Below are 25,931 nucleotides of genomic sequence, written 5' to 3'. Positions count from 1 at the left end.
CAAAAGCCCGTTTCTGTGAATCTGACTCCATTTTTTTCCCATAAAAAGGCCACACTGTCACATTTACATGAACTCTAGTTAAACTGATCACATTTATATGATCAGTGATTTATGATCTTATGTTCAGATTTACCCAGAAGCCCAGTAATGACAAATAGCTGGATTACTCCACAAACACCAAATAATAATTTGTACAAACAAGTGCAAAGTGTAATTTCAAATTAAAATCAATTATATAAAACTATCAAAAAAGATATCAAGAATTTCCAAGACTTTGAAATGTTGAAACAAAGCGAGACTAAGATATTGCAATGTTTAAGGCAGACGTGATCCCAGATCGGTGAGTATATCACTTAAGACAATGTGAAGGTGATAGTTGAGCGTCACCACCTTCAAAACCCAAATCAGCATCAATGCTCCTATATACGTAAGTTTACAAACAGTTTATTTCTAAAAAAAAAAAAAAAAAACATCATGTGTGGAACCAGTTAGATGTTTTCTTGCTTACATTGATTGATGAAACACAGTACTGCAGCTGCATATTAATGTTTAAAAAGAAATAAGTTTCTTTTAAAAAACAGCCCAACATTATTGCTCCCTTCTGTCAAAGTAAGGCTGCTTTTAAAGGGCTGATGACTCCTAATTTAAGAATATAGTAAAATGTGCTTGTTGGTATATCCAAATGGTAGAAGAACAAAGTTCACTTGCTGCAGTCAGCCAGCAGGAGAAAGAAACCTTCATTTTTGGTCAGAACATTTCATACCACGCCTGCTAAGACAAACTTTTGTGACGTTTCGATGATACAGTGAGAGGGTGTAACAGTGGCAGAAAGAGCAGAGTTTAAGTTGGTAAAAGATGAGGAGGAGGTAGAAAAACAGATGTTTGAAGCTCAGGAGGAGGATGATTTTTTTGGTGATGAAGCTGGCATCAGTATTGGTTTGTGAGTTGGCGGAATATGGAAGCAAACAAGAAAAATCTGACCAATCACACAAGATTCCGCGAATCACACAGCAGAAGAAACTTCACCCCGGAAGAGGGTGCCGAGCAGACTCAATATTATCTGACAGAAGGAGCTGAGTGAAAACATTACGGCACTTGTCCTTCACTTTCGTCCTCCTCCTGGAGTGTGAACATACTGTATAAACTGAGGTGCAACTCACAGACAGGTAAGTACCGTACATTTAATGGTCAATTTATTAGGTACACGTCTATAACTTTGTAATGTGTATTCCCCCTTACGTTTGTGGAAGAGTCTTTCTGGTTGCGTTCCCTTACAGAGGTCTGATCAAACATATTTTTTAATTTAGAGGCTATGTCCTTCACAATCCATTCATCAGACTCTCTCAGCAGATGTCGGCCTGATCACAGCTATTCAATCATGTCAGTGCGCTTCACTGTGTTAAAGTAGGCTTTTTTTTTAACTTCTGCATTTCTTCACAATGCTTTCAACTGGTGACAGTAAGTCGGTGACAACCACAGAACACACAACATCACCAACGCAGGTGATGCATAGAGAGGAAGTGGATGACTTCTGCTTTAGACTTCTCATCATAACAGAAACACTGTCGTCTTTTGGAAAGGCATCTCTCACTTTCATTTAATGGTCTCTATTTTAAAACTATGATCAATCATAACTGATTCATACTTAGGAATATGCACTAATATGCACATGAGCACAGTTGGACACTGAAGTACTGATTGAGAGAACATGAAAATGAGGGTGGCTTGAGAGGCTGAGATGAATAAACACGTATTGAGGAGGACGGGGGACACAAAGGGTGGAAAAAAAAGAAGAAGAAATCAACCATTTTCTTTCTTTCCAGTTGAATAAGGCTGGTTGATGGTTTTCCATGTTCTACTCACCTACAGCACAGGTGAGTTTGCCCGTGCGCTCCTGCAACAGCCGGACTATCTGAGCCTTCTGCGTGGGGGTGCATCGGCAGCAGACCACAGCGGGACACTGACATGCCAGCTCCATGAACTCATACTCGTAGTATTTCAGGCAAACCTGCAAGAAAAGCCCCAGACAGGAGAGGAGTTCAGGCCACCGCATTCAACCGATCTCAGCCCAATCTTCAATATCTCAGCACAAGTTACAGTTACTCGCTCCAAATGTGGTTTTTGACAGGGACTCTAACCACAGACACCACTTCCAGATAAGCTTCAGTGGAAGTGATATTATCGTGCTTCACAATGAAAACGCGTCACAGTTTTATCAGGTGAGATAAGTCGGTGGGACGAGCGTTAGGCACACACACACGAAGGCGGTTACCTCGAGCGAGTCGCCCGATATCACCAAGGCGCAGTCGTGCTTTCTTCTGAAGGCGTTGAGCTCCAGGTGGGCTTCCCCTCGTGTTGTCACCTGCGGAAATGCCAACCACCTTTAAGATGCACGCGAGTGCAAACACAGAGGTCCAGATACGAACAGAGAGGAATGATGATCAGTGACAGAATAAAACTACACTAATAATCTCCTCAGGGAAATTTCTCCACATTGATTGTGGAGATGCAGGCACATGAAGGCGCTCCAGGGAGCTGGTTGAGGTCAAAGGTCTTCCTCAGAGAACCACAGCGGAGACACGTCAGCTGTGGGATTTGAACCCGTCTGCTTCTCTAACCTCTCGGCCACCACCGACCAAACCAGTGGATGTGGCTGCCATGCAAGGCGCTCCATCCGTCCACTGGGAGCAGTTTGAGGTTGCTTTGTCATTATTTGCACAAATAATAAAAATCCAATACAAGCAGCCGCGTAAAACCACTCTGTCGTGTTTTCTGTGATTATCATGAAATCATTGTCGACAGTCTGAAGGAAACTGGCAGGAATTAAGCTCCAAGTTGGGGATAATGTGGGATGACAGGACTAACCAATGCCTTCTGTGTTGTCTTTCTAGAAATGGAACCTTAAAAACTCTCTTGGGAGATCACAACTCCAGATTAAATTATGGGTCATATTTTTTTATCATAATGTTCTGGCATCAGAGAGAAAAGATAAAAAGTTCACTTTTACAATATGTGAAATAGAAATTTGCCAACATGTTTGCGAGGGGTCGCGATAAAAAAAAAATATTACATTGCACATTGAATCAAACTGTTATAAAATAACGATTAAATCAGGAAAAATAATCCCAATTGAAAAATGAAAGAAATTGTGATTGATTAGTGCAACTGTCTTAAAGACATCAAACAATATTATAATAAACTATATTTATTATCAAACATCCATTAAATGTTCACTTGATGCGCTTCAGTAAAATCTAAATCTAAAAAGGAAAAGTGGGACAAAGGAAAACATACTGCATGAAGAGTTTCCGCAGAGTTCAAATATAGACTTAGAAATTCTCCAAAAATGCAGCTCTGACATGGCACTGTGTTAATCTGTCAGCAAGAGCGATGCTCTGGTACAAATATCCTCCTCCGACTGACTATTCATACGTCAATCCAGATCAGGCCATTGGTGGCCACCAGGAAACTAATCCAGATGCATGTGCTGCAGGCCCAGTCAGCACTCCCCCGTCCGCTGGGACCCGGGTTTTCAAGCCGTGCCAGCCATTGTTATTCTCTTCCAGTAACCACAGTTGTACGCAAGTTTTAACCTTCCTACATGGCAGGCGCTCCTTCTGCTCTGGCACGGCTCCAGAGGGGAAGGCAGAGGGGGACTATCGAAGTGGGGAGAGAGCCTGAAACCTGCAAAACAAATTAGGAAGTGAACCCTCTGCGTGTTCCCTGTGGGAGTGGCTCAGCTGGTTTCTCCTCTGAGTTTGAGTCGAAGGCCTGTTTGTTCTCTCGGACAGTGGCTCGGATGCTCGGGCTGGTGGGAGGCGAGTTATTCGGCTGCGGACGCTGGTTCGGTCGGCGTGCGTCGCTCTGTGGGGGCAACATGACCACCGGCCAATGGGCTGTGGCTGCGGAGCGGGGATGACCGTGGGCCGACAGTGTGAGGAACGTGTCGCTAACGGGGGATGAACAGTTTCTATCCACATCAAGAGGAAGACGGGACGCTGAAGTGCACTTACGGGTCTGAAGATGTGGATGTCCTGGTTGCGGGTGATCAGATGGGCGTTTTTAGCAGTGCATGTCGCAGTTTCGAGTTTGTCTCCGGTCAGCATCCAAACCTGACCACAAACCGAAAAACAAACATGCACATGCATTTTTGAGGAGAGATTTTATAATTTCAGAGTTTAAAATGAAGCTTAAACATGTTGCTCAACTTATGGGCACGTTTACCAATTCATGCACTTCAACTGCACATTTTACAACTCAATTTTCTATTAAAAAAAACACAAATCACATGTATTCATTATTATATATTATTATATTCGTTATAGTTATTCATTATATAACTATTAATTATTGAGATAATTCAGCATTGGTTATTGAAAGTTGTATAGGCCTTTGTACAGATTCAATAGAGATTCACTCAATTCAACTTCATTTCTGTTTCTCACAGCACTACAAAAGAATAAAAATAGATTCATATGGAGAGTGAATTGTGCACATCTGCAGTGCACTGGGCCAGAGGATGTACTTCTAAGACAGACATATTCAACAGAAATTAAAGTGTCAGCCAGATGGACATGCAAAACGTGTTTTGTTTCTAAATGTTGAGGTTTTTCGAGTTTCTCCATCCAGTCGGCTTTAAGCTGATCTACCCTCCTCGGACCTTGATGCCTGCGTTGCGCAGGATCTCCAGGGTGGGCCTGACATCAGTTTGGAGCTGGTCCTCCACCCCAGTCAGACACAGCAGCTCCATCTCCATCTCCAGGCTCTCAATCACTGTCGCCACCTTCAGAGAGCGGTCATGGACGCTGAGCTTGGCCTGGACGTAACGTGCCTGGGAAATTGCAAAAAGATGGGAATACTGTGAGTGGGAGGGTTTGGATTAGAGAGCCAAAGGAAGAGAGAGAGAGCCAGGAAGAGGGGATAATATCACTGTGGTCACCTAAATGAGGCGAACCGTGCAACCGAGGCAGATATTACACTACTTGCATTTATCAGGGAATCCAAACTTGCAGGTATTTCCTTTCGAGTTTTGTCCTACAATGCTGTAAAACACAAAACTGACGAAATCAATGGGTCAACACCCATCTTCGCTGCTCAAACTTCAGGGCAGCTTGCGAGTGAGATAAAGCAAAAACAATCTGAGTGTGAGTCATACAGGAACACAAACTCTGTGTGTGACTCAGTTGATGACTCACTGCTGCCCACCAGCTCTGCTCACTCAATTATACACTCCAGCAATGGGCCCGGGGCGAACAACTGCAGGGGAGACGGCCCTGCCCAGCTCCAACAATGAGTGGGGCCTGGTCTGAGTGGTCTGTGTTTGTGTGTGTGTGTGGCTGGGAGGGCTGCAGGGGAAAGGGGAGGGGAGGGGGGTGTGGGGGTCAGAGGTTACTCCAATTACATTCTTTGACATTCAGAAATACAGAACACGTCGTCCGAAAATATCAATCCACAGTTGTGCTTTTTGTTGCATGTGACATGTGACAGAACTATTGAGCCGTTGAACGTCCACTGGCTTGCATGTTTACAGAAAAGAGGCGAAAAAGAAAGAACTTTTATTGCTGCATGTGAAATTCTGCACACTGCAGCAACACAAACGTATATCTAAAGGTTATATCAGAAACTCAGCCCCTTGCCCAGCTTCACATCCATGCCTGTTAAACTCCAGAGTTTTCGCCTACCTCGAAATCTTGATATTGTTCCTCTGTAAGAGACTTCTTGGAGACCACCAGAACCCTCAGACCTTCTCTTGCCATGTTTCCACACTGTAAAAATAGAGGTTTCGAGCAGGTTGGCAGGTCTCTTTATATTTGAGCAACAGGAAAGAAATCAGAGTCAATGCATACCTCCTCCTCCAGCCAGTCATTGTACTGGACGATGCCTGCCATCACCACATCAGCTCCCTTCATGTAGAACGTTATCTCTCCTGTTGATTCATCCTGCACAAACAGTTCACTCACAGTTCAGCAAAGGTTAATGCCGTGCAATCATGCAATGAAAACCTACATGAGTGAAGAGACGCATGCACTATTTTATAATTGTGTGTTGCCTAGCAACACTACTTAACATAACTCATTTGTATTTTCACAAGAGGTATATTAAAACAAACTTTCATATCACAAGAAGTCCATTATGAAAGTCCCAGGCTTCCTGGGTTATACACTGGCCAACAAAAATACAGTTAGTCATCAGATTTAGTCAGAGGCTGTGCGGTGGGGTTTTTCTTCTCAGATAATATGCTTCAACAATAATCTGTTTTTCTTGTCGAAACCAAGCAGGAATTAAACATCCTAGCAACCGACCACTGACTTACATCAAATCCTGACTCAAAGTAATCTATGAGCAACAGGGAAATCAAGCAACACAATACAAGTTGCGGCAATCAAAAAAAGACACGGAACAACTGTCATTTGGGCGCTCACTCGCACTATGATGCCCATCCTCTTGCTCTCATAGGTGAAGGGAAATATCTGAAGGATGGTGAAGTTCAGAATTTGGCCAGTAGGGGTCCGCAGCTGCATGGAGGACTGGTCTCTCCCCACCAGCGTGAGGCCCACGCTCTCAGTCCACTGCACCAGCGACACCTATCAACACCACAGAGCAGAGAGAGTTTCATGGGTGGTCGATCAAACGCAGCGCTGAATATACGAGACAGAAACATGAGGATCATTCAGCATGTGAGAGCTAATGTTTTAATAAAATCATACAGTATGCCCATAACTCAGGACGTCACAGGAGAAAATCATTATTGTCATCATTTTAATGAAAGTAAAGCCATCAAGTCAGTAAGTTAGTCCAGACAGCGAGGGCCACTCAGAGAGAGAGCAGTATGTTGAGAATCAATAGCTCCAGCATTTTCAGCACTTAAGACTATTGATTGATAAACTGGGAGGACGTCCATTTCTGAAGTGAAAATAATGTTCTGCTCAAATCGTTTCTAAAGGACACAACATCCATTAATACGATGGCAACACGTGGAAAAGACGGAAGATGACATTGCCCAATAACTTCCAGACAACAAGCCAAATCACAGACCTGATTCATCCTTCATCTGCAGACAGGACAAACAGCAGAGGAGGAAAGAAAAATACTGGGCTGTCCAAGTGCCAATGCTAATTTTAAAAGCACAGAGTGCATGGTTACAAAATGACTTATTTTGGAAATATGTGCCCATGTAGTCTGACAAAGCCTGTGAACCGTGAAGTTTGTCATCCAGGTTGGGAAATATGAAGATTGCGCTTCGTCACAGTCTCGAAATTTTCACTGAAGAAGAATTCTTGGATCTGGCCTGCACCGCAGCAGCAGCAGCACCTTATAATAGCAGCATCTGGCTTGGCTGAACGTTTCAAACTGAAGTGAACAATGCTGCAGGCAGCGGGGTTTGAGTCACAACCGCCTCACGGCTGACGAGTAGTCTTATCTGCCCGAATATGATTCAGATCTACAACCGATCAGACACAACATCATAACCACTCGTCTCACTGTGTGGATGTCCCACTTACGAAGCCCTGCATGAGGCAAACTGTGGTGCGCTGTGTGTCTGGCATGCTTCGACAAACAAACCTTTGCAGCAGTCTGAGCTACAGCAGCTCATCTAGAGCTTTGAAACTTGATTCTCGTGAACTTCTGATTAGTTTACTCCGTGAACTCAATGTATGCGTTAATGAAACCGTACTGTTTTGCTTTAAGTACCTTCACCAATCACCTGCAAAACGCCTCAGCTATACTTGCTACAACGATCATAATTGTTTCACTGATGCTACTTTACTGAAATATTATTCTATATTCAGCTTGGGGCTGCAGAGCTCTGGAGCCGACCCCAGCTGACTATGGTAAAGGAAGGTCACAGTTCAATTCAGGACAACCACAGAGAGACAGGCAAGCACACATTCACATTTGGATATAAAGTCACCAATTAACCAATTCCCTCAAGCCCTGATATGTATGTATATCAGCACACAGGAAGAAGTTTTGAAAAATGTCACTTTTGATCAGACACATTGATAAAAACCAGACATTCAACGGTCAAACTGTGCTCACAGTCAAAACCAAAACTATAATAAGACTTCCTGAAAGCTGCGGCAAACTCAATCTGCTGAGGTGGAGCAAAACTGACAAAACAATTCAAGAGTGCAGGGTTTTGTGTGTGTTCTTTCTTTACCCAGTGCAGTTTAAAACATTAAAATGACTCCATTTCCTATCACCGATACAAGCCGAGTCCTCTCATCATAACAGCCTGCTTTGGCCTCTATTAAAATTTGCTATCAAGGAGGAAATTCAAAAGGGGCTAAGTGCAATGGGCTGGGGAACACATTAAGGAAATCCGTATTTACACTGCAGGAAATGGATCAAGTCAAATTCCGCTGCTCTCTTCCTGATGTTCAAACAATTCATACGGATCAAGGACACAACTGTGGAGGCAAGTCTGTATGAATGGTACCCCGTCAAGAAAGAACGACACTCGAGATAACCTCATTATCAGCAGAGCACAAGTCTGTTGTTAAGTCTGAGGAGATGAAAAGATCTACAAGCCAATTCAAAATAATCACATTAGAGGGATTCACATGAGTGTGTGTGTGAGTGTATTTAGAGTCACCGAAAACACAAAATCCTGAAATCATATTTTCATGTTTATCTGCTGTTTTAATATCTTGTTTTCTATGTAGTGAAGCAATAAAACAATTCTATTACTATTTGAAAGGTCTGTTTGATGCTAACAGTGACCACAATCAAAGCAAGATCACAATTAACTTCTAAATGACCAACAATTAAATCAAAATAAACATAAATTTGAGTGGGAAGAACAATCTATAACAATGTATATATAAAAAAAACCATCTAATGAAATACACATTCAGGATAACCCTTTAATAGGCAAACATTCAAATGGGAATTTCATATTTCAGCTCTGGAATTTTTTTCCTTCACCTTTTTGTTACATTTATGACATTTTTAATACTAAAGCAAATATTCTTAAATGCAACTGAATCAGGTAAAAATCTCTTGGAAAGTGTAAAACCAACCAATATCACACACATTTCAGAATAATAATATCATTTTTTAAATGGATTTTTACATTATAAAATATTAAATATTGCCAAAACACTGTTGAGCATTATTATCACACAATAACAGTAATATCTGCATAGAAATAGCAGAAATATAACTCACTGGATGCATTGATTTCATGTTTAAAAATGATGCAATCAACATTACACACTATTATACAATATAAATAAGAGTTTCTCTAAAGATAGATCAGTTTAAAACAATGTTAAATCCTGTTCTGTGGTTGTCCTGTTCACATTTTACAACACAGCTCATTTGATTTTGTCAATGATTATTGGTTAAACACAAGTGGATTTTATGTCACTGTAGTCAAGTTAGCTTTAATGTGATTGTATTTTTTTTTTTGTTCTTTAAGTCAAGTTATGGTGAATGTATATTTCATGTGTTCTGTGAAAAAACATTTTATTGTTTTTTTTTTTGTCTCAAATGATTATTAAGTCCTTTGTGTAAGAATATCAGTGAAAAAAGAGGAAGGTGTTCATGTTCGAGCGACACTGTACCTCGTCTGGGCTGGACGCCTGATAAACCCTGCAAGTGTCTTCGTAGTGCTGCTCGGCCTCAGCCTGGTCTGTGACGCCGTTGGCCTCGTACACGGGTGTCACGTTGTGCACCAGGGCGATGGCCTTCACAGCCTCGTGAACTCTGCTGCTGATGGTTTTCCGGACCTTTGTGGCCGCCGGAGCGCGGGAGGCCGGGAGGTCATGGGTGGGCTGAAGACAATTACAAGAGCACACTGTGGTCAATAGGTAAACTGCAATCAAAAGAAGGGTTAAGAGGAATCTGAGAGAAGTTATAACGGTCTTTTATAAAGGCAGACTGTCACTGATGTCAAGGTTTTTCTAACAGAGGAGAGCTGCTGCAGCACAAACAACCAACAATCAGTGGGTCGAAGAAAGAAAAAGCCACGATTGGCTAAAAAAGTCAAACTATTAAAAAGGAAACGCAACATACAATAAACACACACTTAAAAGCCAGTAAAAAAAATAAAGAGACTACAATATAAATATGTCCACATTTTATGTTTTAGTCTAAGAAAGTAGCAGCTTTTCTAGTGTCAGTGAGCGCTGAGCGTGACAGTGGCTTGTAAATATAACCAGATGTGTCGAGTAAATATGAACAATTTGCTTTTGCATTGAGGCTTCTGCTATTTTTAGAAGGCTGTGCGTTCCAGGGGTTAATGGTAGCGTCATTAAAGGAGTCCGGTCAATGCTTCGCTTGTGGGCTAATCCCGTTTCCTGCTTCACTAACCTCTGGTGTCAAGGGGGACAAAAAGTGTCATCTGAGGTCAGGAAGCATTCAACCAAACAATAATCACAAACTCATATGCTGGCTAAAACAATGCTTTGTTCTGTTTATCTGACCCTTTCCCAAGCTTTGGGAATTTCACTCCTTTTTCTCTCGAGAAGTCGTGAGTTATTTGACCTGACAAATAGCTTTGCTTTGGCTTGATGCATGTTTTTACCTGTGTGTAGGCGCTGAAAACGTGGCTCTGGACTTCATCCATAGAGTCCATGCCGTACGCCACCGTTCCAAGATGGAGCCGCCTGAACACCATTTCATTCTGAGTGAGGGTGCCTGTGGGGGTTTTCACATTCCAGCCATTAAAAACAAAACACTAAACAGAAAACATTTTTTTTCTAACATCATTTATGCTATTTTTTTTACATATTTTTGGTCAATTAACCAACATATTTCTTAACTTTTCATTGATGTTTGAATGTCACATGCGGTAAGTGGGGGGGGGGGGGGGGGGGGACCTGGCTGAAGGAAAACCAGGAGCATTTGACACTACAGACAACTTCTGTATCCTGACACTTCCTTTAAAAGCATTTTCTAGCAGCGTATCAAAAAGCCTTGAGGGGGCCTCGCTCGTACATTAGCCTGACCCGCAGACCTCACGGGTCTTATCGCGCTCCGGACGGGGAAATGGCCGATCAGTTTATTGGCCATGAGGGCTGTAAATCTGACGTGCAACACCTCATGCCTGAGGAAGTGCACTGGCGGAGGTGTGTGGCTCTAAAGACATGTATGGATGAGATTTTATGATTTAAGGGCCTTTTAAGTAGCAGGTTTCTGGAAGCAGAAACCCCACCACAGAGCAATGCCCCCAGGGAAGGAAACAACTAAACTCTGTCTTTAAGGACACTTCCTTGGCAAATCCTGAGCACCATAACCTCTCATTTAAGTGCCGGACTTGTGGTTTGCAGTGTTTGGTCATTCTATACAGGGTATGCGGCCTAACCTGTTTTGTCAGTCAGCAGGTAGGAGATGCGTCCAAGCTGTTCGGGTATGGTGCTCGCCCTCACCACCGTCCCAGGGATTTTGGAGTCTTTCTTTATCATCCAGCTGAAAACCATCTTTCCCATATCCAGATTAACACGCAGGCTGCAGGGAAAAAAAAACACCAAAAATATCTCAGTTCTGTGCACATAAAAATAACACATGATGATAAATGACGAGAGGGAGAATCTCACCTGATGGGGACGATGTGAGAAAAGAGCAGCAGAAAGCGGAAGATCTGAAGGTACCAACGTCCGGCGAAGTGCTGCAGGGCCACCATGACCAGCGACACCACCACCAGGGCCCCAAACAGGATCTTAGTCAGACAGTTCACCTCCAGGTCAAACAAACCCACCTATTCATGAGGAAAAGAGACACGCCACACAAGCCAAAAGACTGATTTACAACATAGGTTATAGAGATCAAAGACATAAACTTTTTCTGAACTCCTTCAAAACAAAAACATTTAAATTCAACTAAATGAACAAATGCAGGAGTCAATCACAGGAATCAAATTTATTTTAGTTCAGGAGCAACATGATTTGAACAATGAATTGATTACACTCCTCTGAATGCATTCTGGGACAAAGAATATCAGATGAAATGGCTCAGTCACACTATAACCATAGCCTGACTTCACTTTGTCGAATTACAGGGCGGCTGTGGATCAGTAGAGCAGGGCACAAGGTTACAGGTTCGATCCCATCTCCCCTCCTGCCTTTATGCTCAAGTGTTCACGAGTAAGATACTCGACCTTAAACTGCCCTTGAAGGACTGAGCATCTCACGTGGCAGTGATGTGAGAGAATGGATGAATGTGATCAAGAATGTGAAATGTTTAGAGACTACTGAAACGAGAGAAATGTGATAAATAAGTGAAAACATTTGCTGTTAGTGAAACAGCATAGTCTATAAATCAGCAACAGTAACTCCTTCTATTGAGAAAGTACGGTCATATTTTTTTCACACTATAGGTTGTTGGCTGCTTCAATAAACTTCAATCTGAGGATAAATCTACACTTCATAAATGGGACTGAGTTGAATTTGATTGTTCTGAGCCTGAGGGGACAGACTGCGGCCTCCTCTGGGCCGGTTTTGGCCCGTGGGCTGTACGTTCGGCACCCATGTTCTTCAGTCTCGGGTCCACGCTACTGTACCTTGTGCCTTGGGTTCGAGGTGTTCATGACACTGCGCAGCTCCTTGCCTGTATAAATCACAACCCCCACCACTGTGCCTGGAGGGGGGGGGGGGGGGGGGGGCGAAAAAGAACAAAAAAAAAAAAAAAACTGCCGTAAGTCATTATAACAAAGTTCAAACATGAAATATAGTACGCCGGGAAGACGTTTCCCAGACTCATAATCTTGACATGAGTAGACATTTCCAAATGGAGAATGTCATTAGGAATATCAGACACAGATTTCCAATTGCTTAATAGATAACACATGTCCATGTGGGTCAAAGTGGATTCAACCTCATGGAGAAAGAGCACGCTCTCTTTACTGCTACTGAGGTTAGCTGCCCCACTGCTCTCAGTCAATGAGCTATGAATGAGAAATGTTTCTCTGAGTGTATGTTTGGTTAGACAAGGAGGATGAGGTGCAGCGGAGTCTGGACCCGGTTACTTCCTGGACATTAACCGGTTTATGGGAGTAGCACCGGTCACATATTTACCAGAGGCAATAACAGTGCTGGCCCACAGGGTGTTCTCAATGCTGAGGCTTTCATTCACCGGGGGGTCTCCGTCTTCCTGTGACGGTGGACACAACATGTTGACAGAGAATGTTAAAACACGCCTGGTGGGGTTCTGGGTACAGCTGAATGTGCAAATGTCCCAAATGGCTATTGTCACAGTGCAAAGCATTGTGGGAAGACATTATATTCAAGGCGAACATAAACCTACATGCACATCCAATCATTGTATTCAGTGTTCGTGTAAACAGGATACTCTGATCTCTCAAAGGACTGAAATCTGAACAAAAAACTAATCAAGCAAACTATGCAACTGTTCTTAAGATTAAATTAACAGCTACTGTTCATTTGTAACCTCTGAAACAATGAGAAGATAAGTTTCACTGCCATTTCTTGCATTTCAGTCAATCAATTTTATTCTCTAGATTTACACTCTGTGGCTGATAAAAAAAAAAAAATCACTATTTAAAAATCAATAAGTTAATAATGAGGCAACCTACTTTGTTGTATCTTGACTTACCTATTGTACTGATTTTAAATAGATGGCTATGACAATTGTAACAATATCAATATTTCTCATTCTCTTTATTATCATGCCACATTTTTTTTCTTTTTTTTTGCAAACTGGCCTTGGAGTGAAATGGAGCTACTTTATTTATCAGATATATAACCAGATATTTATCTTGGTCTTTGCTTGCGTGGCCCCTCTCTCATAATCTCAACATGAGCATCCTCATTCACCACTGTCTGTCTCCTTTGCAGGTGATCGGTCAGATCTGGGGCCCCTCGCTCTGACACTCAATGATCACACCCAGTTTTTCTTGGTTTGGGTATTCTGAGCCTCAAAATGAGTTGCATCATTCACTCAAAAGACAACACCACACTCTAACAACTTTACATTTACAACAAGGTTCTCGAGGTCCTGAAGATTAGCTAATATAACTACTTACTCTGGTGAACGTTCCGATGAAGTTATGGATGTCGATGTTTGGTTCCTCGGCATACACATAAGATCGGATCTGAAGAAGGTCCTGGGAAAAATTGAACACATAAATAAGAATCACAACCACATTCTTAAAGATTACTTTGTTTCTTTTTAATTGAATACAGTGAAAAGGATTAGTTTCTTATGTGTTTACCAAAACTGTTTACCAGAATAGAAAAGAATAAAAAAAGTTCTGTACTTAATCAGTGAATTTATCATTTCATTTGTGTGCATTTACAGTTAAAAAAAAATGAAAACATACAATTTCAGAACAATGCTATCCAACTTTAACATTGGAAGAAGTTTTAACTTTATTATATCAAATTTTGGACACACGTTGCTTATTCTGCACAAATGTGTAATAAAGTGTGAAGATTGAACCAAATGAAATATGATTCTATCTCAATGAGCAGACCCAGAGACAGAACGGCAGTGAAAACACACACATCGTTTCGCACACTCTCCTTGTGTGTTCAGCGACTCACAGTGGCAGTGGGCAGTCTCTGCGTACAGGCCACTGGGAGGCGTAATTTCCAGTCTGTCTCTCCATCCAGTTGGTCAGTGCGCAGGAAGCAGGAGCCTGTGAAGGAGAGGAGGTCTCATTAAAACAAATCCACCCCTAGGGGGCAACAATGCATAGGCTTTCAATTAAAGACAGGACTTGATGGATATTCTTGATGATGGTATTAACTGTGCTAATGTGCTGAAGAAGGCACAGCACCTTTGAAAATACAGGTGGAAATAACTGCAAAAAAAGCGGCTGTGAAACTATTCGAGGGTGGTTTCAGAGAGGAAGAGAGACTTCTTCAGATGACCCTGGGTGGTGTTTTACAGCAGAGCTGGAGGCATCCACCAGAGCCCATCCCCCACCAGCCTGCATGCGTCATCCTGCCCGAGACTCCCAATCCTGGCCTAGGTCCTTCATAATTGACCTAATGGCCTCCACATGGAAGAGAGATAACCAAGCACTATTTCCAGTAAAACAAAGTTGTTATTTTTACTTCCCCCAACAGGAAGACGCAACAACAACAAGCATCCAGCTTTTCCTATAGAGACAAATTTGGCTGGACGTGCTGCGACTTCGTGGCTGTTGCTTTTAAAATGGACAAAGCAATGCAATTCACCACGTGTGTGTAATCACAGTCCTAATCCCTATTTGATTATTCAGATGAGGCATCCCCCTCTGATATCTTTGCATTCTAAGTTTTGATTTACCTTTCCATTATCTTCTCATTTGAAAGACAAAATTTGTGACTGACAAAGTCGAAGGCAGCACATTATCCAGGTCCAATGGCCCACAGCCACACCGCACTTGTTTGATAATTCACTAGTGGGCCGAGTTACAATTTATACATGTTAGAGCTTCCTGTCCGGGCTCAGGGCTAATCCCTGCACCTCACCGCCTTTTTAAACAAGTCATTTCCCCAGCCAGGCAGCCAGCCTGTTGTGGATATGTGGATGAATGACCAGCAGATGTTTACCATTTCTTTCAGAGGTCCTTAGAAAAATCATGTCAGCAGGAACACGCTGGTTCTAAAAAAGAAAGGCAGAAAGAAAAACATGACTTCAACTTCACTTCCTGGTCCTTCTGTCCTCCTTCCTTTGCTCTTCAACTGTAGATAAGCAACTTTCAGCGTTTTATGTGCCACTCAGTAAAAACAATAATCATCCTGCTGCAGGCTGGCCTGATACACTCCCCGCTGCTTCCAAAAGCCCTTAAAATGTAGGGTTGGTTTAAACATCCCAACTTGTGGTTTCCCCTCCTCTGATGAGTTCACGTCCCGCATAACTCTCAATCACTCGGTCATATCAGGAAAATGTGTAGGATAACACGTGTGACCTTTCCATCAGCTGCACTGAAATGAGTGATTCAGAAAGAAGCCCTCAGCTGGGAACTGAAGACAGCAGTCACTTCTCATATTTCATGAACAAAGACCACAGAGGATCGAGTCGGGCCACGAGGGAAACACAGCAGACGCCACCAGACAACTCAAACTTAATGATATCAAACTGCACGCCTTAAACAGAATATCAGGATTTTTACCTGAAACTCCCGTTTCGATTGAATTTGTGTTTACGATCCAATTAAAGGCATTTTAAGTTCACATCTGCTGTGCATGTATTGAGTCTGACAGGCTGAAGCCCAGCATTGATCACAAGATTACAAAATCTTTACTAACTCCTTTCACCTCAGTCACCAGTGGAGCACAGCAGATTAACAACCCCCTCATTATTTGCTGTCATGTAAATGGTAACTCAACAGACCTAAAAAGCAAAAACTATTCACAGATGTGGATGAAACAAACTTCCCACAAACCTTTTCCACAATTATGAGATCGCCGACCTGAATGCCGCTGCTTTTAACCTTCACTGTGCCTGAAAGATAAGATAAATTTTTGAAGTTAGTAAAGCGTTTAGTGAGTTGGAAGTTGAGCTGATGGATTAGATGCAACTTAAGAGTATCAAATGATGGAAAAACCTTCAACAATAATTACAGTAATACATGTAACACAGAGTTTTCATTTTTAAGATGACTGAAAGCATTTTTTGCTATACATTAGTCAATCTTCCAAACCACAGTGCATGTGGAAGACAGATTACAATTTGAGTCAAATTTTGTGCTTGAACAGATGGATTACATGTGGAAAAATTACATGTATTTTCAAGTAATTCACGCACTAGGTAAAGACATTAAATGTGTTTTAAATGTCTTTGATACCTCACGAAGCAACTGTAGGAAGGCTCCAACATCTTTTGCATGCATAAGTTACTTCAGTGAGTATTCGCATGGACTGTGTCATACTGAGTGAATCAAAGTTCAATTTGAAACCTTACATATTAAAAAGACTTTAGACTTTTGTGTGAAGCATTGTCTAGCTCTGATTAAATTAAAGTTGTTTGCTTCTTCAAACCTTCACAGTTTTGAAGCTGCAAACAACATCTTTATACAATTTCAACTCAGTAACATGTTGAACAAGTTTGTAGATGAACTGATCGATTATATGAATATTTAAAACAAATTAAAACACATTAAACTCAGAGTTTCACTTAAAATACTTCTCTGATTCTAAGGCATAAAAGAGTCTTTTTGTGAAAACCAGACATCAACATATTCCTCTGGGTGAACTGCTGCCTGCACGGTTGAATAGTCACTGCAGTGAATTTGGGAAAGTAATGCTCCATGCAGATCTGAAAGAATGCTGGGGGAGTTGAGCCTTTTCTCTCATTCCACTCGGAATGAACGAGCAAAATTGTTTGGAAGAGATCACTGACCCCTGAACTCTGCGGTGACCTTTGGGCTTTGCATATGTAAGACATTAAAGCACATTAATATTGCTGTGCATTAGGGCTTCGTGGACCCTCGCATCAGGACATTGCTCCACTAATGCAAAAACATCATACACATTAAAATAGAAAGCCTGCAAATTGAAGCAACTTCCTGCTGAAATAAGAAAGGCAAAGATTTTGATTCATCTGAAACAGAAACAAACAAAACAGCTTCAACCATTTTCTACTGATGAAATGAGAAAAAAAACCTACTGACACCATAAAGCTTCTATAAACCATTAAATATGCACAGAGGCAGCGATCATGGAGGCAACCAGTCATTGTGTTTATGGGTAAAACAAGCTGCCACATCAAAGGAGCAAAGTGATGGAAACCACAAGAGGTCCCCTGCTTTTTATTGCTGGTAGCACTTTATACCGAGGCCTCTGACGTACACTTTTACATTTCTGCTTTGAATTACCCACCATTTCCCCGAGCCCCAATAAGGTTTAACAGGACCGACTTCCTGCAGTTCATAGATGCTGCCAAATCAGCATCGACGGCCATCTGAGCTTTCAGCCGTTACCTCGCATCGACAGCTTGCTGTAAATCTGAGAGTTCACTTCTTTGTCTCGGAGGTAGCATCTTATTTCATCAACGGCTTCTCTCATGATGGTGATAAACAAAACAAGGCCCTGCAGGGGGAAAACATCACAGTCAAACAGTGACTCTAAAGAAAGCAGGAAACGGCAAGCAATCTTTATGTGTGTGTGTGTGTGTGTGTGTGTGTGTGTGTGTGTGTGTGTGTGTGTGTGTGTGACTGAGGAGACACTGTCCACCGGGAAATGAAATCTGGTTGAATTTAATGATTAACAGTGAAATGCCACATACCAAAGGGACCCAGTAGGTGTAGAGGGCACCAAGGCGTAATTCCTCGACAAATTGAGAACAGGCCAGAAGCAAAAAGTACAAGTTGAAGAAGTACTTGAACTGATTGAACAGCACCTGAGAACACAAAACAAAGACATACGGCGTGAACTTGTTGCTGTGTGGCATTTTGTTACATCGTCCACTAACTACAGCTGCGGGACAGACGCAGATCCTCGCTGTGAAGTAATGCTGACGTTCTGAGCATTTTAGATTTAGATTTCCTTTCAGAAAAAGAGTGTAAAAAAAAAGAAAGTAGAATGAAAGTAAAGAAGAGAAAGTCAATAAAACTGAAAAAAATAACAGAAAAGAGTATAAAAGAGAGTTGAGCAGCAAAAAGAAAGAACAGAAAAGAATAAAAGGATTATAAGAAGAGAAGAGTTAAAAAAAGGACAGACCAGAATGACTAAAATCGTAAAAGAAAAATAACCGTAGTAGAATAGCATTTAATTGTTATTGTTTACATCCAATGTTGTTGCAGGAGGAGCTGATAAGGAAGTGACAGCACCTTCAAAAGGTGAGTATGGTTCATTAAAGAATAAATATGCCTGACAAAAACCCATCTTGTGTCCCAAGCAACAAGGAGAAACACTTCCTACATAGTTTAACACTGGTAAGCAGAAACGAGGTTTGCTCTTTGTGTATATGAGGGTTTATGTGAAAAAGATAAAACTGAATATGAAGGTTTGTAGTACACGCTAAAATTTCAAGCTGGGATCAGTCCATTTTTAGACTCATCCTGATTCTTCATGGACCAACATCAACCCAAAACAATCATCATTAAAACAAAAAATAATGATCAGAAAACAAGGCTCAGAATGCAAATACTGTCAAATATTTGAATATCGTCCTCATTGGTTTTTTCCACTCAGAAATATTAAAGTTATAACTACAACAACAGAAATTGCAACAAATGTTAAACAAAAACCATCATTTCTTTCAGGCCTACAACTGTTTTCTTGAATCAACAGATATAGATGAACATGCACATCCAGTACCCTCATTCCTAAAATTAGCACACATACAACAGCTTTGCTCAATTTCATTACCGCCAGTGTGTGAGATTACAACCAGGGGGAAAGACCTGTGTCCACACATCGCCCCTTAATGCCCTCTCTGAAACTACTGCAAGGTGGAAGAAGAACACTCACGGAAACAAAAAGTGGGCAATATGTTCCGGACAGAAAGAATTTCTTCACATAAACCAATGTAAATACAAAGCATCTTCGTTTGCAATGCAAAAAAGTCATTGCTCTTGTCTTTTGCTCTCCAAACAAATTTCAGACTTCATAAACAAACAAAAAGAAAAGGTCTTAAGAAAACTGCATGCCTTCAAAACAAATACATATGTAAACACAGTGATCAAACACACATAGATTGGAAATCCCATCAATCACTTTTATAACCTTCTAATAATGGGAATGCAGTGTTAATGATGGCATGCTAAGAGCTGAAGCTAGGATTTGTAGAAATGTTGCACATTTCTGATTTTTGGTGGCCTTCAGTTCAACACGGGGATCATGCTGTCAGAAAAATGACTGATTATCTTTCATATCATGTAAGCTGGAAAAACATGCCTAATCTCTCTTCAGCTGAGAGGCTGGAAAATGTGAGCAAGAATTTTTTTTTTTCCCCCTCAAAAAACAGAATTGACGATTTTGATAAGGAGAGAATGTGTGTTTGCTCCACGACTGCATGGAAGAGTATCTCCGGACTGCAGCGGGTCTGTAGTGATCAGCATCGATCAAACGTGGTCCGGCAGAGTGAACCAGTGAACCGTGGGCAGCCAAGTCTCAATGATGTCTGAGGGGAGTGAAGGACGGCCCGTATGGTTCGGCCCAACGGACTGCAGCCAAACTGCAGCAGTGCTTCTGACATCGCAGTTCTGCTGTTTACAGAGCTTCAGCACAGGTTTTAGATTCAGAATTCAATGATCGCAGCTACAGTGATCTTTGTAGTACAACCACAGAAAACATTCAAACTTGTTTTAGTTTTCTTTCTCAGAAAGTTAAGACTGAGAAATGGTCATGTCAGCATGTTGGGAATGTAAGAAATATGACTCCGAATGTGAGCCAGATGATAGTGAAGTCAAAGGTAGAAAATGTGAACCTCATTAAGGAAGTGTGTCAAATTCAAAAGAGTGAGCAGCAGAAACACTCTTGTTGTTGATTTGTGGTTGACAGTAATCATAGTGTGATTGTGCGTTTCAGGAAAGTTATATTTCCCTTCTTTTCACAGACACGGTGCGGTGCGTTCCTAAAACATTTCACTCTTGGTGGCTTTTTAAAAAAGTTTGAAGTCTGCTTTAGATACTAGAAAAGTGTCATGAGTTTTGTTCTTTACATGTGCACATCTCATTTTATATTTGTTGACATCTCAACAACAGAAAAACAAAACACACAATTGATGCATAGCTGAAAGGAAGAGTCCATGAAATAATACTAATTAACAACTATTTGGATTTAATCAATGGATTGTTACCCATGAAATCATTTCACACACTTGTTGCATCTATTTATTTAGGCACTCCTTTTTCCTAGCTAGTTATCTTTTTGCTAAAGGCAGCTTTGTTCAGCAAATTGAGGAATTTATAGATTTGACAGCTCTTTGGATTCTGATGAGTTCAGATGAGAATAAGTGATTAAAGAGAAAATCTTTCATGACAGCCTTAAGAGAAAATCATTTGTCTCAGGCCTAACCTATCAATGTGATCCAGGTATTCAAAACAGGCCCGAGTAGCATCAGCATTTTAGAGCTGGAGTAGAACGTTCCAGTCAGATTCACAGCTCTCTTAGAATTTAACCTCAATATTCACATTATATGGACCTGATGAGGAGAATTTAATAACAACTGCATCTCCACAGACACACACTGTGCTACCACACTACTCTCCTGTAACTACAGGGGGGTGTACATACTGGGTTAAGCAGTTAAGGCCTTAACCAGAAGTTACTGCTAAAAGCATTATGAGGTTGTTGTATTATTCTCTGGACAACGTGTGCAGCATGTTAACAGAGAGTCGAGGCCAGACACTGAAGAGCTGGGTGGCTGTTGTTGAACAGAGGAAAGGTGAAGTGGTGACCTTTGCCCGACACTCACCCCGGGCAGGAAGGTGAAGAAGTTGTACTTCTGGTTGTTAATGACATTCCTGGGGTACCGCTGCTCCCTCTTTTCTGGGTGGCCGAGCCACACGGTGCGGGGACGGAAGTCCCCGATGCCACAGCATCGTGACCACGGGCAGCACCTGAAAGAAGAGAAGAAGAGTGAGAGGCGCAGGAGAAGGGGGGGCCGAGACACAGTTTATCTGGTTCACTAGGAAAACACGCCAAGTAAAAGAAAGAAAAAACTTTTTTGAGTAACTTTGACAGAAAAAAGGTTCAAAAGCTGTTGTGGTTTTGTGAGACAGCCTGACTGAAGTTTTAATGAATTCCCTGTCACATTGCTTTGTTAATGTGTTGCTTATTCCTGCCACAATTCAACAGAAGACGGAATTGAGCTGACAGGCCATGACTGAAGGCTGAGATCACGGCCCACAAAACAAACATTAACCCTACCTGAAAACAGAAGACGCCTCCCTTTAACATATGAAATCAGGAGGGTAGATTATGCCCTGGGCTGTTCAGAAAGTAAGGAAACAACAACCAGAAAAGCAGCAACAGAACTTTTGTGGCTTTTTCAGTCTTTAAAGGATGTGGCAACAATAATAAGTTTGTGCAAAAATAAAATTAGAAACATGAAAACTTTTTTTCAGTAACACCCGGACTGTCGAGGAAGAACTCAAACTGCCAACCAAAACATAAACAACCACTTGGCGAAACTCCAACCAGGGCTTCCTCAATCTGACAAGTTATTAGCTTCAGATGGTCCAGGGTCACTTCTGGTTGATAACATGTTAACATTTGCTCTACGGAAGACCCGATTATTGATCATATTCAACAAAATAAACAATTAAATGAATGGAGCATTATTCCTAAAAGAACTCAGACTAAGCATGAAGAAAAACAATATGTATTTTTTGCTGATTAACCAACGATTAACCAGACCAAAAGAAAAAAAAAAAATCACAGCAAGTATTTGATGACTCCAACCTCCCAAATGTAATTTATCCAGTTTGCTGTTTTCCCTAAATAACTTTCAGGGACAAAGAAAAACACTTTTGGGTACATTGCAGTCTTTAGGAGGTGCATGATGACATTTTCCATTTGTTCTTACATTTTAATGATCTATTTGACAAAAATGCTTAAAAATAATCAGTAGAGGCATTGACAATGTCGAGATCCATTTCATTTAAGGCCTACATATCAGTAGCATGTGGAATGGTTTTCATTAATCTGTTCATTTTCGTTTTTACAGGAGTCGACTCCACAAACAGTCAACTTGCACAGAAGTTTGGAATTGTTTTTACATTTGCTGCTGCAAGCAGAAAAAGAATCTTGATAAATGACATTTTATAATAAAACTTAATCATTAATATTTTAATTTAATTTGAATTGTTGTACAGTAGCTTATCCTGTGTGTACGACTGCTTACCCACCCATGCCAACTTTGTTGCTGACACTACCACATTAGCACTGATACGAAACAAGTAAATGTCCCACAGAGGAGAAAGCGAACATTTGTGAAGATAGTGTTGTGAGGAATAACTTGGAAACTGAAAAAACACCAAAGGGAATGACAAAATGAAATCAGAAGATTAAAATTCTGGTCCCTACACACATCAAGGATGTAGAGCAAGAGGAGAGTTACAAATGAATGGGGTTCCATATTTTAGCTGGACTAGTAGCAAGTGACATGGGGTGCAGGAGGAACAGCAGGGACTGTATGTACTTCCTTAGGAGGCTTAAACAAGCTCACCTCCTTCATCCTCTGCGTGAGTGATCAGAAATATAATTTTATTACAAGCGCAAACAGTTTCAATTATACAGGTGACTTGGAAAGGAAAGTCATGTTAACCACATTTGACATTGCTATCAATTGTAGATAATCTGCTATCAGTTCTTAAATTAAAGGACAAATAAAAATGTTCACAAAATGAGAGACTTGTTATGTCACATATGCTTATAGTAGACATGCTCGATCACAGTTTGGTTCCTCTGGTAATGACGAAGTAACTTTTTTGGCCCTCACATTGATCGAAGCTGCCCATCCCTGCTCTGTCATCTACATCACTTCCCTATTATTATTAAAGTCTGCAGTGAAGTACTTACATGGTCTTCTTGTGAGAAGGTAGTTCTGCCTCACTATGTAAGGGGCCAGACAGGTGAGCTGAGTGTATAATCCCCTGCTAAGTGCAGATCAGAGCAGCATTTCCGTGTTATCACAGCACATTTACAGCTCTAAATCTTTATTACAGGAGGTGACATCATGTGAGTGGGCACTGTCTGCATGTCAGCACTGTCTGCATCCTCTCCATCACCACTTATAAAGCCCACCTCCTTATAATCTGTCAAAGAGGAACCCTGCACAGCCTCACAGGGTCGGCGTGTGATTTTAGGCCGCGGGGATCCTGAGCTTTCAGCTCTCTTCCTTCACGGAGCTCAAGTCTTCCGAGCAAATATTGACAAGGGCGTCTATTGCACTTGCTCCAGCGGCGCCCCGGAACGAGCATAGCACAATGAGCAGCTAGCTCCTAGCCGTTTAAGCTACATTTAACATAATGCTTATTGCCTTTTATTCCTCCTTTACTGATAATTCATCCCTCTTAGCGGGCTATTTTCCCCACAAAAACACCCCGCCCGCTAAGCTTCTGTTTTTCCCTGGTAATGTCGTCCCACGCCTGTAAACAATTCACCGGCCATAGAGACAAAATGAAAAGGAAGGGCACAACAAACAGGTTAACATCGCGCCGGTGGCCATTAGCGCCCTTACCCGTTCCTGTGTTTGCTGTCGTGCCTCTTCGGCCTCCTCACGGGTTGCAGGGGGATATTGTCGGTCATTCCTGCAGCCCCCCGGTTCCGAGCTGAAGGCGCAGTCAGTCAGCCAGGCTCTGTGACGGGTCTGGGGCGGGGGCTTCCCTGCTGTCACTCACCCGGGATCGTTCAGTACAGCGCCGGGACAGACGGCTCCACACCCAGCTTCATCATCATCATCATCATCATCATCATCATCATCACTGATACTAATACTTCAAAAAATACTAATAATACTAATACTAATACTAACACTAATACTAATCAAAATAATAATCATATTCATAATAATACCTCTAGTGTTTGTGTTTATACATGTTATTAAAAGAGCATAAAATTTGTCAAAGAGTTGTAGAAAAAAGTGTATACTTCTTCCAGCTCCATTTTCAATCAATCTTATTTGTTTCTTTTCTGCTATCCCCCATATTTAGTTTTTGCATGCATGTCAAACAGCATTCCATTTGTTTTTATGACTTTTTTGTAATATATATATATATATATATATATATATATATATTATTGCATGTAAATAATTATATCACCACCTCTACATGTACTACTGTACATGCACAGTTTTATTTATGCATTTTATTGCTTGCTTTAAACATTTCTAACTCTTTAAATAATAGCATATGCCACATTATATTTATTTATGATGTGGCCGATGTACAGAGTGTATTTACAATTTTGTTGTTTTTAACTATTACAATAAAGAAAGTCCTGATCACCATCCATCCATTATCTATCCTGCTTTATCCTGTACAGGACTGCTAGATGCTGGAGCCAATCCCTTCAAACAACGAGTGAGAGCAGGATACACGCCGGACAGGTTACCAGTCCATCACATGGCAATAACAGGAACACACAACCACACAAACGCACACCTCCGACCAATTTATGGTCACCTCACACACATGAATTTGGACTGTGGACAAAAACATGCATTGTGAGAACATCCGAACTCCACAGAGGCCCTTGACGTTGTTCCTGTGAGATGAGAGCACTATCCACTGCACCGCCACAACTGAAATACCTGAAACTTCAAACTTTTAAAGCAATCCAGTAAATACGGTCATAATCCTGGAATTTAGAGTCACCGTTTAACCTCACATGCATGTTTTTGAACAGTGGGAGGAAACCAGGGGACCCACATGACCCCCATGCACACGCAGAGAACATGCAAACTCCTCACAGACAGAGCTCAAACCACTGCTCCATTGTGCGGCTGCAGGCTATTTACAGGGAATGAAAAATACTACAAAACATAAAGAGGTACAATTGAAAGGGCAACCGGCTTCTAATAACAGGTGCAACCAATTATTAAAATAAAGGGAGGAAATGGGTTAATCTACACTACTGTAGCAAATTGTTTCCCATTTAAATAATGAGTGGTGCCCTCAATGATTAAATTTGCTTACCACAACATGCTGCGAGACTTTCATATACAAAGATGCCCAGCAGCCTTTGTTATGTTTTGGAGTGGTGATCATTATAGAATAAGTAATAATATTCATATTCTTTGTATGTGGGTTCCAATTCTAAGCATAAATTTAACAGCAGTAGATAGCTGGCCTGTTTAAGGATGGGCGTTGTTGTGGCACAAGAGTGTGTACATCCCTGCTGACTCTTCTGAGCTTTTGCCTACTTGATGTCATACAAGGACAATCATGCAAAGCACTGGATTATGGCAAAATTGCACAGGAGGAGGCCATTGCTGAAACGACCTCAGATGGTTTGTGGACACACAATTTGACAGCATGCTTCAGTTGTGGATGCAAATAGCCTTTCGTTGACAATGCAAACTGG

General features: G+C 41.4%; 1 protein-coding gene across 1 annotated transcript in view; it reads right to left on the bottom strand.

Moving 5' to 3' along the window:
- atp9a (ATPase phospholipid transporting 9A) overlaps window positions 1–24,152 on the bottom strand; it is a 30,152-nt gene extending 6,000 nt beyond the window's left edge. Inside the window, exons 1-21 of the mRNA XM_030118380.1 lie at window positions 24,085–24,152; window positions 21,316–21,460; window positions 18,181–18,294; window positions 17,876–17,984; window positions 16,340–16,398; window positions 15,504–15,555; window positions 14,508–14,602; window positions 13,988–14,068; window positions 13,020–13,095; window positions 12,506–12,582; window positions 11,544–11,704; window positions 11,312–11,454; window positions 10,532–10,644; window positions 9,570–9,779; window positions 6,423–6,584; window positions 5,847–5,939; window positions 5,682–5,765; window positions 4,661–4,831; window positions 4,014–4,112; window positions 2,273–2,362; window positions 1,864–2,008 (exon numbers count right to left, since the gene is read on the bottom strand). Of these exons, the coding sequence (XP_029974240.1) occupies window positions 1,864–2,008; window positions 2,273–2,362; window positions 4,014–4,112; window positions 4,661–4,831; window positions 5,682–5,765; window positions 5,847–5,939; window positions 6,423–6,584; window positions 9,570–9,779; window positions 10,532–10,644; window positions 11,312–11,454; window positions 11,544–11,704; window positions 12,506–12,582; window positions 13,020–13,095; window positions 13,988–14,068; window positions 14,508–14,602; window positions 15,504–15,555; window positions 16,340–16,398; window positions 17,876–17,984; window positions 18,181–18,294; window positions 21,316–21,460; window positions 24,085–24,152 (2,347 nt within the window). The remainder of the gene's footprint in view (window positions 1–1,863; window positions 2,009–2,272; window positions 2,363–4,013; window positions 4,113–4,660; window positions 4,832–5,681; window positions 5,766–5,846; window positions 5,940–6,422; window positions 6,585–9,569; window positions 9,780–10,531; window positions 10,645–11,311; window positions 11,455–11,543; window positions 11,705–12,505; window positions 12,583–13,019; window positions 13,096–13,987; window positions 14,069–14,507; window positions 14,603–15,503; window positions 15,556–16,339; window positions 16,399–17,875; window positions 17,985–18,180; window positions 18,295–21,315; window positions 21,461–24,084) is intronic.
- Between the last annotated feature and the right edge of the window lie 1,779 nt (window positions 24,153–25,931).

This window comes from Salarias fasciatus, chromosome 20 (assembly GCF_902148845.1).
Source record: "Salarias fasciatus chromosome 20, fSalaFa1.1, whole genome shotgun sequence".
Lineage (NCBI taxonomy): Eukaryota > Metazoa > Chordata > Actinopteri > Blenniiformes > Blenniidae > Salarias > Salarias fasciatus.
This window is presented reverse-complemented; position numbering and strand designations above follow the sequence as displayed.